The sequence below is a fragment of the Sapajus apella genome, unplaced genomic scaffold, assembly GCF_009761245.1.
Source record: "Sapajus apella isolate SASKATOON/1434 unplaced genomic scaffold, GSC_monkey_1.0 scaffold89, whole genome shotgun sequence".
Taxonomy (NCBI): Eukaryota; Metazoa; Chordata; class Mammalia; order Primates; family Cebidae; genus Sapajus; species Sapajus apella.
In genome coordinates, this window is record NW_022437029.1 from 2,286,794 (window position 1) to 2,303,058 (window position 16,265).

The 16,265-nt window shown below is 41.6% G+C and overlaps 1 protein-coding gene across 4 annotated transcripts in view; it reads right to left on the reverse strand.

Annotated features, from left to right (window-relative positions):
• The window catches only part of CRACDL (CRACD like), a 145,722-nt gene that overhangs the window by 63,508 nt on the left and 65,949 nt on the right, over positions 1-16,265 (reverse strand). For 2 of the 4 annotated variants that reach the window (XM_032255396.1, XM_032255394.1), the window contains exon 1: positions 12,638-14,051. The exons of 1 other annotated variant lie outside the window; for it this stretch is intronic. In XM_032255396.1, coding sequence (XP_032111287.1) covers positions 12,638-13,083 — 446 coding nt within the window. In that variant the 5' untranslated portion in view covers positions 13,084-14,051. Of the gene's footprint in view, positions 1-12,637; positions 14,052-16,265 lie in introns of those variants that run through there. One more of the 4 variants, XM_032255395.1, reaches the window with a different exon arrangement.

A 16,265-nucleotide genomic window follows, 5' to 3' on the forward strand; every position in this document is an offset into this window, starting at 1 on the left:
TGTGTGTGTGTGTGTGTGTGTGTATACATATATATATATATGGAATATTAACAATGATACCATATGCTCAGCCATAAAACAAGATTAAATATATTTAAAAGAATATTTCATTCAAAATATATTCTCCAACCACAACAGAATTAAATTAGAAATCAGAAACAATTTTTGGAAGTTCATAAATATGTGGAAATTTTGCAATGAACTCCTAAATAACAAATAACTCAAAGAACAAATTACATGAAAAATTATAAAGTCCCTTGAGATGAATTAAAAAAAAAAAAAAAACACAACATACCAAAACATAGGTGATGCAGATAAAACACTGCTTGGAGAAAAGTTGTGCTTATAAACACCTTTATGAAAAAGAAGAAAAAGCCGGGTTTTCTGGCTCACACCTGTAATCCCAACACCTTGGGAGGCTGAGGCAGGCAGATCACATGAGGCCAGGAGTTTGAGACCAGCCTGGCCAACATGGTGAAACCCCATCTCCACCAAAACCAAAAATGCAAAAATTAGCTGGGTGTGGTGGCCCATTCCTGTTATCCCAGCTACTTGGGAGGCTCAGGGATGATAATCTCCTGAACCTGGGAGGCGAAGGTTGCAGTGAGCCCAGATTACACCACTGCACTGCAACCTGGGTGACAGAGTGGGACTCTGTCTTAAAAAGAAAGAAAGGAAGAAGGAGAAAGAGAAGGAGGAGGAGGATGAGGAGGAGGAGGAGAAGGAGGGAGGAGGGAGGAAGAGGGAGGAGGATGGAGGAGGGAGGAGAAACAAGGAGGGAGAACAGAGAAGGGGGGAGGAAGGAGGGAGGAGGGGGGAGGAGGGAGGAAGGAGGAGGAGAAGAAAGAAAGGAAGGAGGAGTAAGAAGGGAAGGAGAAGGAGAAGAAGGAGAAAAATTTCAAATCGCTATCAAAACTTTCCACTATGTAAAACTAGAAAAAGAAGGGCAATCTAAACTGAAAAGCAGAAGAAAGGACCAAATAAATATTGAGCAAAAAATAATGAAATAGAAAATAGAAAAACATTTTAAATAATCAATGCAACAAAAAGTTAGTTCTTTGAGAAAATCAATAAAATGAACAAACCTATAGCTCTACTGACCGAGAGTAAAAGAGAGAAGATTCAAATTGCTAAAACCAATAATAAGAGAGCATCACTACCAACCTTAAAGAAGTAAAAGGATGCATTTTAAGGGAATATTATGTATTACTGTATGCCAAAAAATTAGACAACCTAGATGAAATAGACAAATTCCTAGAAAGACACAAACTACTGAATCTAAGTCAATAATAAAAGGAAAGCTTGAATAGATTCATAATAAGAAAAGAGGTTAGTAATTTTAAATTCTATTAATTTAATTCTTCACAAAGAAGAATCCAGTCCCAAATGTCTTCACTGGTAAATTCTATCAAACACCTAAAGAATTAACAGAAACTTTCCCTTCACAAATGCCTCTCAAAAATATAAGAACAGGTGACACTTTCCAGCTCATTGTGAAGTCAGTATTACTCTAATACCAAAACCAAAGACATCATAATAAAGGAAAATTATATACCAGTATCTCTTATGCATATAAGCACAAAAATTCTCAACACAATACTAGCACACTAAATCCAGCAAGATATAAAAGTGAGTTTTATCTCAGAAATGCAGGTTGATTTAACATATGAAAACTAATTAATGCAAAAGCCATATTAATAAAATAAAGAACAAAAATCCCATAATCACTTTAATGGAGGTATAAAAAATAAAGATGCAAAGCTCCTCAACAGAATACTGGCAAAATTAACCAAGCAACATATAAAAGAAATTATACAGCATGACCAAGTAGGATTTATTGAAGAATGCAAGGTTGGTTCAACATATGAAAATCAATGTAATAAACCATATCACAGAAAACTGACAACTATTACATTATTATCTCAGTAGATGCAGAAAAAGCACTTGACAAAATCTAACATCTCTTCATGATATAAACACTTAAACTAGGAATTGACAAAAGCTTCCTCAGCACAATAAAGGGCATTATAAAAAACTACAGCTTACATCATACTCAGTGGTGAAAGACTGAATGTTTTTCTCCTATGATAAGAAAAAAGACAAAGACATCTACTGCCACACTGATAATCAGCTTTGTACTGGAGATTCTTGACAGGACAAACACTGAAGTGAAATAATAAAAAGCACTGAGATTGGAAGGAAAGAAGTTAAACTATTTCTATTTGTAGATGACAAGATCATGTATATAGATAATGTTGAGGGATCCATTAAAACATTATTATAACTAAAGTTTGCAAGGTTTCAGGATTTAAGACCAATACAAAAAACAAAAACCGATTGTATTTCTACATATTAGTGATGAACAATCCACAGGTGAAATTAAGAAAAAAAATTGCATTTAAAATGTTATTCAAAAGAATAAAATAAGAGTAAGTTTAACCAAGAAGGTAGAACACTTGTACACTGAAAATAACAACAATGTTGAAAAAAATTAAAGAAGACATAAATAAATGGAATGATGTGCTGTGTTCATAAATCAGAATATTATTAAATGGCAATATTTCCCAAACTGATTTACAGAATCAATGCAATCTTTATAAAAAATCTCAGCTGAATTTGGGGCAGAAAGTAACAAGTTGATCTGAATATTTTTGTGGAAATACAAGGGACCTTGAGAAGTCAAAATAATCTTGAAAAACAACAAAGATGGAGCACTCACATTTTCCATTTTCAAAACTTACTATAAAGCTACAGTAATCAGGACTACATTGTACTGGCATATTGGTAGACATGTAGTTCAAAAGAACTATATGTCAGAGTCCAGAAATAAATGAATACTCTTATGGCCAATTGATTTTCAATCAGGGTGTCAAGACAATTCAATGGGGGGAAATCGTCTTTTCAACTAACCATTCAGGGAGAAGTAGACATCGACATGCAAAAAAACAATGTGTACTCTTACCTCACACCATACATAAAAATTACTACCAAATGGCTCATAGATCTAAACATAAGTGCTAAAACTATAAAGCTCTTAGAGGAAAACAGGAATAAGCCTGTCATTTTAGGTTAGGCAATAATTACTCAGATGTGACATCAAATGCCTCAAAAGAGAAGATAGATAAGTTTGACTTCAACATTGTAAGATTTTAATTCAAAGACTCTCAAGAAACTGTAAAGATAATTAACAGACTAGGGAAAATATTTGTATATTGTCTATCTGACAAAGGATTGGTATGCAGAGCGTAAAAAGAATTCTTATAACTCAATAATAAAAAGACATCCCATTTAAAAACAGACAAAGGATCTGAACAAAACTTGTACAAAGAAGGCAAACTTACACAAAGAAGGCAAATGAATGGCTAATACATGCATGAAAAGATGCTCAACACTCTTAGTCACTAGAAAATTGTAAATCAAAACCATAGTGATGGCTCACTCCTGTAATCCCAGCCCTTTGGGAGGCCAAGGCAAGTGGATCACTTGAGGTCAGGAGTTGGAGACCAGCCTGGCCAACATAGTGAAAGCCCATCTCTACTAAAAATACAAAAATTAGCTGGGTGTGGTGGTGCACACTTGCAATCTCAGCTACTCGGGAAGCAGAGGAAAGATAATTGTTTGAATCTCGGAGGCAGAGCTTGCAGTGAGCTGAGATCATGCCACTGTACTCCAGCCTGGGTGACAGAGCAAGACTCTGTCTCAAAAACAACAAAACCACAGTGAGTTCCTCTTCATACTCACTAGAATGACTATAATAAAATAGATAGATAATAACTAGTGTTGCAAAAAAGATAGATAATAACAAGTGTTGCAAGGTTGTGAAGAAATTGGAACCTTTATTCATTGCTGGTGGAAATGTAAAATGTAGCAGCCACTATGGAAAGGCTTGGCAGTTCCTCAAAATGCCAAACATAAAATTACCATTCAGCCCAGCAATTACATTCCTAGATTTCTACCTCAGGGAAATAAAAACATATGTCCATGGAAGACTCTGAGAAAATGGTAGTATAGAAAGCACCAGGAATCTGTTTCCCCACTGTTTCTGCTAGTGCAATTGCACTAGCAGAATCTGTCTGATGTAACTATTTTGAGACTTTGGAGTCAACTGAAGGCTTTCAACTTCCAGGGGAAAAATTGGAGGGTACATGTAGTTAATTTCTGTCAATTTCAGCTCTTAGTACAGTAGCATCCACCCAACTTTTCCTCCTCACTTCTCCAGTCCCATGGTAGGCACCTGTGCATGTGTTGCAGGAGCAGCTTGTAAGCAGCTTGCAGAAACCAGAGTGAGTGAAAAGGACCCTGTCCTCCAAACACTGGGGATCTGTCCTCTGTTGCTGCTTCTGATAACAGAGGTGTAGACAAAGAGGAGGTGGCCATTGTTGTTGCACCTTTCCCCATTGTTGCAACATTCCCTCCAGCCCCAAGTGACTCCCTGCAGATTTAATGGGCTGGTATCCTTTTTTTCCCTCCACTTTTCTTGTTTCTCATTCTGGGAGCCAGATATCAAAGACTAGTCTACTCTAAAATAACTGCATATGAGGGGAAATTAGAAAGTCTCCATGCATGCCTGCAAAAAAGGCTGTCTCAGGAAAGACCTGGGAAAGCCTTAAGTTTACACTTCAGACAGATTATCAGCACTAAGACTGCCTGTAACAATTAAAACAAACAAACAAACAAAACCCAAAAATCCAAACCAGCAAACCCTGGGAAAAGGAGAGAAACTAATTTCCAGAGTTACCATACTATTAGACTCAAATATCAACAACAAAAAAATCACAAGGCATATAAAGGAAGAGGAACTATGGACCATCAAAGGAAAAAAACAACAGAAACAATCTCCAGAAGAGACCTGATGATGGGTCTGCTAGACAAAGACTATCTTAAAGATGTTCACCAAACTAAAGGAAGATGTGGAGAAAATCAAGAAAATGATGTCTGAAGAAAACTGAAATATAAAGAGATTTTAAAATCTTAAAAGAAACCAAAAAGAAATCTGGGAAATGAAAAGAATAATAACTGAAATGAAAAATTCACTAGAGGCATTCAAAGGCAGATTTGAGCAGACAGAAGAATCTGCAAACTTGAAGATGTTACAATGGAAATTATCAAGTCCAAGAAACAGGAAAAAAAAGATTTGAAGAAAAGTGAACAGAAAATAAGGGATCTGTGAGACACCATGAAGTGGACCAACATACACATTGTGAGAGTTCCAGAAGGAGAAGAGAGAAAGAAATGGGAAGGGAGAATATTTGAGAGAATAATGCCTGTAGACTTTCCAAATTTGATGAAATATACATTATATATTTATACATTATATATTTATACATTTATATGTTTATAGATACATATATCTATATATACATTTATATATTTAGTCATTTATGTGTTTATACATATACACACATATGTTTATACATATGCACACATGTGTTTACATGTGTGTATGTATAAAACATTCATTTAGCTCAATGGAATCCAAATAGGGTGAACTTAGACCCACACCAAGACACATTATAATCAAACTGTTGAGAGTCAAAGAGAGAGAATCTTAAAAGCAGCAAGAGAGATGTAACTTGTGACATACAACAGATCTGCAATAAGATTATCAGTAGATTTTTTTATCAGAAACTTTGGAAGCCAGGAGGTAGTAGGCTGATATGTTCAAAGTGTGAAAAGAAAAAAATGTCAAGCATGAGTCCTATATCTGGCAAAAGTATACTTAAAAAATGAGGGAGAAATTAAGACATTCCCAAATAAATAAAAGCTGAGGGAATCTGTTACTACTAGACCTGTCCTGCAAGAAATGCTAAAGAGAGTCCTGCAGGTTGAAATGAAAGGACACTAGATATTAATCTGAAGGCATATAAAGAAATAAAGATCTCAATAAGGGTAAATATATGGGAATTATAAAAGCTAGTATTATTGTAAAAATGGTTTGTAACTCCATTGTTTTGTATTTTACATGATTTAAGAGACTAGCACTTTTTTAAAAAAAAAGTACAGGCTTTTAAAACCAATCTTATGATCATTCAACTTATGATTTTTCAACTTTACAATGGTACAAAAGCAATACCCAGTCAATAGAAACTATCCATCTCTTGCAATGCTGGGCAGTGGTACTAAGCCATAGTCTCCAGTCAGCCGTGCATTTTCAACTCAACGATATTTTCAGCTTATGATGGGTTTACCAGGACATAACCCCATTGTAAGTCGGGGAGCATTTGGAATTATTAGTCTCAAAACTAGATTCCACCTATATGAGGTACTCAGAACAGTCCACATCACAGTGTCAGAAAGTAAAGGTGGCTGCTAGGGGCTGAGGGAGAAGGGATTAGGAAGTTATTTTTTAATGGGTTAGTGTTTCAGTTTTGCAAGATGAGAAGAGTTCGGGTGGATAATGATGATGATTGCTTAACAATCTGAATGTACTTAATACCACTGAACTATACACTTAAAATGGTTAAGACAGTAAATTTTATGTGTATTTTAGCACAAATTTATAGTAAATTTTATGTGTATAATTCCCGTATATTTACGCTTATTGAGATCTTTATTTCTTTATATGCCTTCAAATTAATACCTAGTGTCCTTTCATTTCAACCTGCAGGACTGTCTTTAGCATTTCTTGCAGGACAGGTCTAGTAGTAACAGATTCCTTCAGCTTTTATTTCAACAAAAAAATGAAAAAAAAAAAAGCACAAAAAAAATCTATATACCAATGTTCATAGCAGCATTATTTATATAATAGTCAAAAAGTAGAAATAACCCAAATACCCATCCCTGGCTAGATAGAATTAAAAACATGTGAAATACATGTAATAAAATATTATTCATCAAGAAAAAGGAATAAAGTAATGATATATGCTATAATCTGGATGAATCTTGAATACATTATCCTAAGTGAAAGAAGGCGGTTGCAAAAGGCCACATACTGTGACTCCACTTATGTGAATGTTCAGAATAGTCAATGCCACAGAGACACAGAATAGATTTGTGGCTGCACAGAGTTAGGGAGAGGGATGCTGGTGAAGGGCAGGTAGAATGGGAGGGGCTGCTAATGTGCACAAGGTTTCTTTCTGAAGAGATGGCAGTGTTCTAAAATTAGATTGTGTTCCTTGGTGCACAACTCTTTAACAAAAACCCATTGATTGTGCATTTTTTTTTTTTTTTTTCAGACTGTGTTTTGCTCTTGATCCATTCTGTGGAGTGATGGCGTGTTCTCGGCTCACTGCAACCTCCGCCTCCTGGGTTCAGGCAATTCTCCTGCCTCAGCCTCCTGAGTAGCTGGGATTACAGGTACGCGCTACCATGCCCAGCTAATTTTTTGTATTTTTAGTAGAGACGGGGTTTCACCATGTTGACGAGGATGGTCTCAATCTCTTGACCTCGTGATCTACCCACCTCGGCCTCCCAAAGGCATTTTTTTTGAAAAATGGATTCTCGCTCTGTCACCCAGGCTGGAGTGCAGTGGTGTGACCTTAGCTCACTGCAACCTCCGTCTCCCAGGTTCTAGCAAGTCTCTGGCCTCAGCCTCTGGAGCATCTGGGACTACAGGCCCTGCCACCAAACCCAGCTAATTTTTGTATTTTTAGCAGAGATGGAGTTTTGCCACGTAGGCCAGGCTGCTTTTGAATTCCTGACTTCAGGTGATCTCCTGCGATTATAGGCATGAGCCACCTCACCTGGCCAGATTATACACATTAAACAGGTAAACTTTATGATATGTAAATGATAAGTCAACAAAGCTGCTGAAAAGGATGAAATAAAGACATTTTCAGAAAAGAAAAGTTGATACAATTTGCTTCCAGCAAACTCACACTGAAACAACTATTACAGGAAGAGGGATGCAATCTCGTGGAGAAGTCTGGAGATGGGGGCAGGAATAGAGACAGCACAAATGTGGGTAGATACAAACATCAACAAGAGGAGGAGATGGGTTGGACTCCAACCCAAGCCCTGTGCACACTGGCAGAACGCGTGCCTCAGTCCTGCTCTCCCTCCACCAACTGCACTCCATTTCCTTCCAGCCCAGGGCCTTTGCAGATGTTGTTCCCTCTGCTTGAACTTGATGTTCCCTGCCTTCACACTCCACTTTGGTCTTACTCCTACTCATCCTTCAGATGTCAGCTTTCTTTCTGCTTCCCCAGGAAGATCAATCTGTCCCTTCAAAATGTGTCAAGACCTCCCGTGACATATTGTGGGAGCCCCTGTATTTTTTGTTGACAAAACTTACCCATTTTATACATATACATGTGTGTGTGATTCTCTGATCCATTTCCCCTTTACAGATTCATGCCTGGTTACATTCCCTATACATTTAGTCAATTTTTCCTTTTCCTGGGGAAAAAGATGAAAATAAATTATGACTTAACTATTGTTCTCTAGTGAGTCACGCCAAGATCTGCCTGTACCTTTTTTTAGAAAAATAAGTTTCACATTACTGAAGCAAATGGAATGTGAAATGCTTGCAAAGTTCCTGTGAGAAATCTCTGTTAAAAAATTGTGCCAGCTTGCTGCTTAATGATATTATTTTTCTCAAAAGCACAGGGACTTGACAGCTGTACCCACCCCATAGACACAGGGCATCAAGACTGGACCTCACTCACTGCAGCTAACTCTTTCTCTCTGAAGGTGTCAGAGGACTTCCTGCTCTTTTTTTGAGATAGAGTTTCTCTCTTGCTGCCCAGGCTGGAGTGTAATAGTATGACCTCAGCTCACCTCAACCTCCGCCTCGTGGGTTCAAGTAATTCTCCTGCCTCAGCCTCCCAAGTAGCTGGGATTACAGGTAACTGCCACTGACCTCAGGTTTTCCACCAGCCTCAGCCTCCCCTCCCACCTCCTGCCCTTTGAAGCTGTCACCCACTTGTGTGCAAAACTTTCTCTGTCCACCTGTCAGAAAGGACAGCGAGGACAAAGAAACAGATCTACTCTGACATATGAGACAAAAGCAAGCAAAGAATTCTCATAATCAAAGGGCAGAAACCAGAGGGTATTCAGATGCTAAGTGACAGAGCTCTAAGTAAAGCAAGAAGGGCAAGTAAAGGAACTTGGCTGGTCAGATTTGAAGTCTCTTATCATCCTGTAGTTAATGTTATCTGCTTTTTAAAAGCTAAAGTAAGGCTTGGCCTAGAGAAAGCCCCTTTCTTGCTAAGTAGGTAAAACCAGAAGACTAACTCCATGAGGAGAGATAACATGTCACCAGCATGGAACTGCTATATGGCAGTGCTCAATAAATATTGTTAAATGAATGAATGAGCAAATGACCCAGAGGCACTTATCAGTAACACCTGCTAAATCCTGCTAGATGAAGGAATCACTTCCTTTTTTTTTTTTTTTAAGACAGAGTTTCACTCTCGTTGCCCAGGCTAGAGTGTGATGGTGCGATCTCAGCTCACTGCAACCTCCTCCTCCTCCTGGGTTCAAGTGATTCTGCTGCCTCAGCTCCCAAGTATCTGGGATTACAGGCACGCACCACCATGTCCGGATAATTTTTTGTGTGTTTTTTTTTTTTTTTTTTTTTTTTATTAGACTGGTTTTCACCATTTTGGCCAGGCTGGTCTCAAACTCCTGACCTCAGGTGATCCCCTGCTTCGGCCTCCCAAAGTGCTGGGATTGCAGGTGTGAGCCACCGTGCCTGGCAGAAAGAATCACTTCTTAGTGATCAACCAGCACATTAATAATGCCTCAAGGACAGACTTCCTCCAAAATCTATGACTCAGCTAGACATTGTCACATTTCTTTAGCCTGAGTTCTTCTTGCCTAGTGTCTTTCTTTAAACATCACCTATCCTATAGCCACACAGAGCTGAAGTCTGCTGGGCTTTGCAGACCCCTCGGTTTAGGAGTAAAGGAATATAGAAGCAGAGGAGGTCCCTGCTTAGAGGTTGGTTTGCTTCCCCAGGCTTCCCCTTGGCCGTGGGCAGGGCAGGGACAGTGAGGGCATCTGGAGAGAATGGCAGGCCACAACCTGCTGGGCTGCTTCTTTGCAAGGAAATACTATAGCTTCATTCCAACACTCAGTCAGCCATGAGATAAACAGCATAGCTTATAAGCATATAAATAGTATCTTATGTAAACTACACTGTTTTTTAGAAACTACCTACATAACAGTTGATTTAGTGGTATTCAGAGTCCCTATAAATGGACAAATTAAGTAACTTAGCTAGGCATGCATACAGCTATACAACACAGTGTAAGCTCATATGTATTCACACACGGGCCTATGTTCACATGGGTCACCTAAGCCTGCACGAACACTGAATACAAGCCATGTCTTAGACTGCAATGCATGACAGCTTTCATAAGAGCAACCTGTTTTCATGCATCCAGAGCTGAATGTTTTCATATGAGATTTGAAAAACATTAGTTTAGACATTTTCAGGTTATTAGAGTAAAAAAACTATCAGAGAGTTTTATAAAACCATATTTCAGAAATAGCTAAGCATCAGAATTCATAACCTTATTTTAGAAATTCTATTTGCATAATACTTGGGAAGATACAATATAAATTCATTCTAACGCTGGGGAGTGTCTTGCAAAGAGGCCATCTAGCTTGGCAACGTTTAGTCTCTGAGTGAGAGCTATAACTTGTGCTGACTGCAGCACACATATGTGACAAACAGAACACCGAAGCCCTGGGCACAGTTTTACAAGGGCTGGGTTATTTTTAACTTCAGGAGTTTAATGAGGTAATATACTCCATTTTTTTCTATGCATATATCCTCCAAATAATGCTTAATTTACCTAGAATGCTACATTTATGACTGACATTTCTGCAGCATAGCAGATGCGGAGCTGAATTTGTTTTTGTTTTTGTTTTTTCAGTAGGAAATAATGCTCAAAAGCCTATTACCAAGACATAACATCACCACTCTATCGTGGCCCATACAAAATGGGGTGGAATCAGGCACTGAGGTTTCATTATTAATAAAAAGATTTTTATGAAACAGTAACAATGATGACTATTTACAGGCACAGGGCTTTACCCAGTACAGGTCCTGTCTTCACAAGGAATCCCTGGGTTGTTGGGTTACTACTCCTTTGTAACAAAGTTCAACCATTGTGGAAGACAATGTGGTGATTCCTCAAGGATCTAGAACTAGAGATACCATTTGACCCAGCAATACCATTACTGGGTATATACCCCAAAATTATAAAGTATTCATTTATAAAGACACATGTACACATATGTTATTGCAGCACTGTTTACAATAGTAAAGATTTGAAATCAACCCAAGTGTCCATCAATGATAGACTGGATAAAGTAAAAGTGTTACATATATACCATGGAATACTATACAGCCATAAAAAGGATGAGTTCATGTCCTTTGCAGGGACATGGATGAAGCTGGAAACCATCATTCTCAGCAAACTGACACAAGAACAGAAAACTAAACACCGCATGTTTTTACTCCCGTGGGTGCTGAACAATGAGAACATATGGACACAGGGAGGGAAGCATCACACACCAGGGCCTGTCGGGGGTGGGGGAGCTAGGGGAGGGATGGTGGGGGTGGGGGGATTGGGGAGGGCTAACATTAGGAGAAATACCTAATGTAGATGATGGGGGGGATGGATGCCGCAAGCCACCATGGCATATGTATACCTATGTAACGAACCTGCACTTTCTGCAAATGTACCCCAGAACTTAAAGTATAGTTTAAAAAAAAATCTTCAAAGGGTTTTTAATCTCTCAGAGAAAGCATTTTTTAGAAACAAAAAATGAAATCAAAATCAGGCTGTTAGAAAAAAAAAGAAAGTGAGGCTTTGAGGATGGACTGTGTGCCCCAACTCCCCAAGCACCCCTAACCCCTGCTGCCAGGCAGTGTGTGGGTCTTTCCAAAGAAGCAACATCCATTTCCCAAGACTGTCCACCCAGCTCAAGTGATGCGCAGATTTAACAATCACCTGTACAGACAGAAACTGCCCTACTGGGAATTTTCCATGTGAAACACAAATCTGTTTATTTATGCTAAGCAAATGAACTTTAATCAAGCCATAGCTCTACTTCCCTCTCCACCACTGTGCACAGAGTCAAAATGCACTGAGCCAAACACCTTCCAGGCATAAGGTCACCGACAGCAGGACAAGATGACTCTGGGCAGGGCCCCTGGCTTTTGCTGTGCAGGAGCTCAGGCAGAGCGTCTCCCAAGGCTGTGGCTATCAGGTGAGCACAAGTCCTTTGGTGCTGAGCTTTAGGTAGTGGCATAATTATGACATCCATAAACTTTGACCTCGGCTGCCTTCTCTCCACTCAAAGCAGCCCTTTGCCTGCTTCCATGGTGAGTGCAATCAACAACGCTATGGAGATCCCAACTGCAAGCACGGGATGGTAAGAATGACACACTCTGCTCACCCAGCCCTCCTCCTCTTTCCCTCTCCCTTTCTCTTTATGAATATGTGTGTGTCATGAAGGAAACAAAGAAAATCCTTATTTTGCTCCAGAATTTACACAACTCAAGGAGATAAAAACTCTGTAAGGAAGGAGGTCATAAACATTCTAGAACATAAGGTAACAGACACTGCAAGTTATCCGTAGGCCTCAGGGGATGGTGGCCATCCATGCCCTGGTAGTCACGGCCTAGCCTCCCCTCCCTCGAGTCTCTCCCCCACCACCTCTTGGCTCTCAGAGGGCCCACCTGGGGTCAGGCCTGATGCACTGGTAAAAGGCAGCCATCCTCCTGAGCGTGCTGTGAGCCTCCGGCTCTCTCATCCTCCTGGAAGCTAGCAGCAAGGAGAAGAGTGGGCCTCCCTGTCGTCTGAGTGGCCTAGGGCCCACAGGTTGCTGATCACCACTGGTTGCTGATTGCGAGCTCTTGTCCCCATCTCCCACAGAAGCACCCATGGGCCAAAAGGAAGTGGGGCTTCTGCCAAGCCCAGCCCTCTTTTGCCCTGTGAGCTCCTTGGGCGGGCATACAGGCACACGGCAGAAGAGGCAGTCTAAGAAACGCATGCACTTCCGCCTTCTGCTCCAATCCCTGAAGGCCAGGATGGGGGTGGCCTGGCTCTGCAGGGAGTTGGACTTGCCTCCCTGTGATTGGCGTCCCTGCCGAGTTGCTGGGGCTTTGTTGATTGCGCTCACCATGGAAGCAGGCAAAGGGCTATGGCAGGTGAGGCTGCATTCCCCATCTGAGGAAGGGCAGGGCCCAGGAAGAAAGAAGAATGCTGAGAAAATCCAAAACAGCTTCTGAGCCAGACACACCCAGACCCAGGGCTCACCTCTATCATTCCAGCACCAAAACTACACGGCCCCTCCTGCCCCACCTTGATGTCCACTTACTATCTCAGTGTGAGGGACCCTGTGGGAGGCATATTCATCTCTGCCCTGCACATTTGCTCCCCAGTTTGAGTTTTCTTTTTACTTTTCCTTAAGGGCCCATCGTATTACCTTGGGTCCTTGATATGTTTTGTGACCTGCTTTCCTGGGGGGACCTGCTTGCCCCACTCATTGTGGCACTGATGGGATTTCCAGCCCTCCCCGCTGGAGCCCACACCTGGCAGGTGCAGGGGCCACACCCTCCCAAAAGAAATCACCTACTGAACCTGCCCAGCTGGCTCCCCAGCCGCCCCACATGACAAAGCCACTTGCCCCGGTGGCTCCTCTCTGATTACCTGCAGCTGCCACTTCAAAATAATAGACTCCTGCAACCAACATCACAATGCCACCTGACTCAAGGTCCTCCCAAGTCTGATGGTTGCCAACTGCAACCGGTACAGTCAGCAGTTTCCAGGCAATATCTGGAGTGTTGACAGAGGGCTCCGGGTGGCAGGTGTGATTCTACATTGCTAAAACTCAGGAACAGGCAGCAGCAAGGGAGACTTCTGAAGGTGCTTCCGAAAAAGTCCTAGCTTGCTTTTCTGTTTTCCAAAATGCAACTGTATACAGAATTCTACTCAAACGGCCTACAATTTAAATAATAAAGCACAAGAAATACATTTGATATGACAGAAGAAAGCAGTGAGTTCAGAGGAGAACTTGGATGATAATCCCCGAGTGTTGGCCAGGTGCAGTGGCTCACACCTGTAAACCCAGCATTTTGGGAGGCCGAGGAGGGTGGATCACCTGAGGTCAGGAGTTCAAGACCAGCCTGGCCAACATAGTGAAACCCTGTCTCTATTAAAAATACAAAAAATTAACTGGGTGTGGTGGTGGGTGCCTGTAATCCCAACTACTCAGGAGGCTGAGGCAGGAGAATCGCTTGAACCCGGGAGATGGAGGAAGCAATGAGCTGAGATCTCACCATTGCACTCCAGCCTGGGCAACAAGAGTGAAACTCCATCTCAAAAAAAAAAAAAAAAATCACCAAGTGTGCTGAAGGTAGTTTATATACATTTGCCCTTTATGCAATTAGAGCTTGCAGCCCACTGTGCTCCTGCCAACAACTTGGCCTTCTCCCAGGGAGAGGGCCAACTACCTGGTGGAGAGTCCCCTGTCTCCTAGGGGGTGGTGCAGGGGCCCATGCAGCAGAATGGATTATTGAAGGGACAGGGACTGGGCCCCAGGACTGAGGTCTCTAAGGACTGTCCTAGCCAGCAGCGCTCTCTGCCCAGTGGCACGAGCTGGCCAAATCCCACAAGGCCCACACTGGCAATTCCACCCCAGTCGGTGGGCTGCGCATGTAGCCTGCCTCTGCTGCTGGCTTTCTCCTGTGGCCTGCCCTCTGTCAGCAGCCGGGTGCCCTCAGGAGCCTCTTCAGAACTCTGTCCCCGTGGAAGGCCAGCACGCAGGACATGCCCAGCACAGAGTGGCCCAATGTTCCAACGAGACACCACTCCACAGTAAGACAAACCTCCCGAGGGCAGGCAGTGTCACATCGTGTGAATTCGCAGGGACTGAGAGATGCGCTGAAGAGCGGGGGTAGCAAGACACCTGCAGGCCTTGACGCCTCTTACTGGCCCTCCACCACCTCCCAGCATGCTCTCCACAGCACGGCGCACACATGTTAACTTTCTGCTCAAATTTAAGGAGCAGAAAATTTCAGGAGTTTTCTTTCTTTGCCCTCCTTTGCTGTGGCCAAGCCATACATTCCCTGAGATATCAGAGAACCAAACGAAAAGGTCAACAACACCCATATGCATTTATTAAAATATCTTGTGCAAGCACATCTAAGGACTTTGTGGCAGGACCTCCTTAGGCCCTGAGCTCATTTCATTCAAAGGAAAGGAAATGAATATTTATTAAGCACATCCCAGGTCTCATTTAAAGCTCACAACCAGCTATGTGTTAAATGGTCCATCTTTTTTTTTTTTTTTTTTTTGCAGATGAGGAAATAGAGGGTCTGAGCAGCTGAGCCACCAGTCTGAGATGACTGTGGCAGTAAGTGGAAGATCTGACCCTGAAATCAAGGCTTGTGCCCCTGCAAGTGTGAGCTCTTCCCTGTGATGGCAGCTGCCTCCCAAGGAACCCTGGCCAAGAGTTTGTGACCAAGCAAGCTACATCCATTCTGGGCTAGAATCCGGCAGCATGTATCAAAATCTGCTGCTCTAGCAATTTCACTTCTGGGGAATTTGTCCTAAGGAGATAATCCAGCTGTCTTGTAACAGTTTCCTGGAAACATTCTAAAGGCTCACCAGTAGGTGACATAGGCAGGAGACCAGACATAGCATCAGGACACAGCAATATGAGGGATGTTATCCAGTCACTAGAAATCATGATACAAGAAAATATTTAGTGACATGGGACAATACCTACCATACATTGCAATGGGGGAAAAATCAGCTATGACAGACTTCTAAGAGTATGCAATAGCAAAGTCAGAGAATTAGCCTGGGTGTCCATCAATGGATGACCGGATAAAGAAAATATGGTGCATGTACACCATGGAATACTACACAGCCGTAAAAAAAAAAGAATGAAATCATGTCCTTTCTAGCAACTCAGATGGAGCTGGGGCATTCCCCTATGTGAAACAACTCAGAATCAGAAAATCAAATACCAGGTCCAACGTGGTGGCTCATGTCTGTAATCCCAGCACTTTGGGAGGCCATGATGGGCAGATCACTTGAGGTCAAGAGTTCAAGACCAGACTGGCCAACATGGTGAAACCCCGACTCTACTAAAAATACAAAAATTAGCCAGGCATGGTGGTACATGCCTATAATCCCAGCTACTAGGGAGGCTGAGGCAAGAGAATTGCTTGAATCTGGGAGGTGGAGATTGCCGTGAGCCGAGATTGCACCACTTGCACTCCAGTCTGGGTGAAAGAGTGAAAACTTGTCTGAAAAAAAAAAAAAATAAAAAGGAACGGGAGGAAAATCAAATACCAC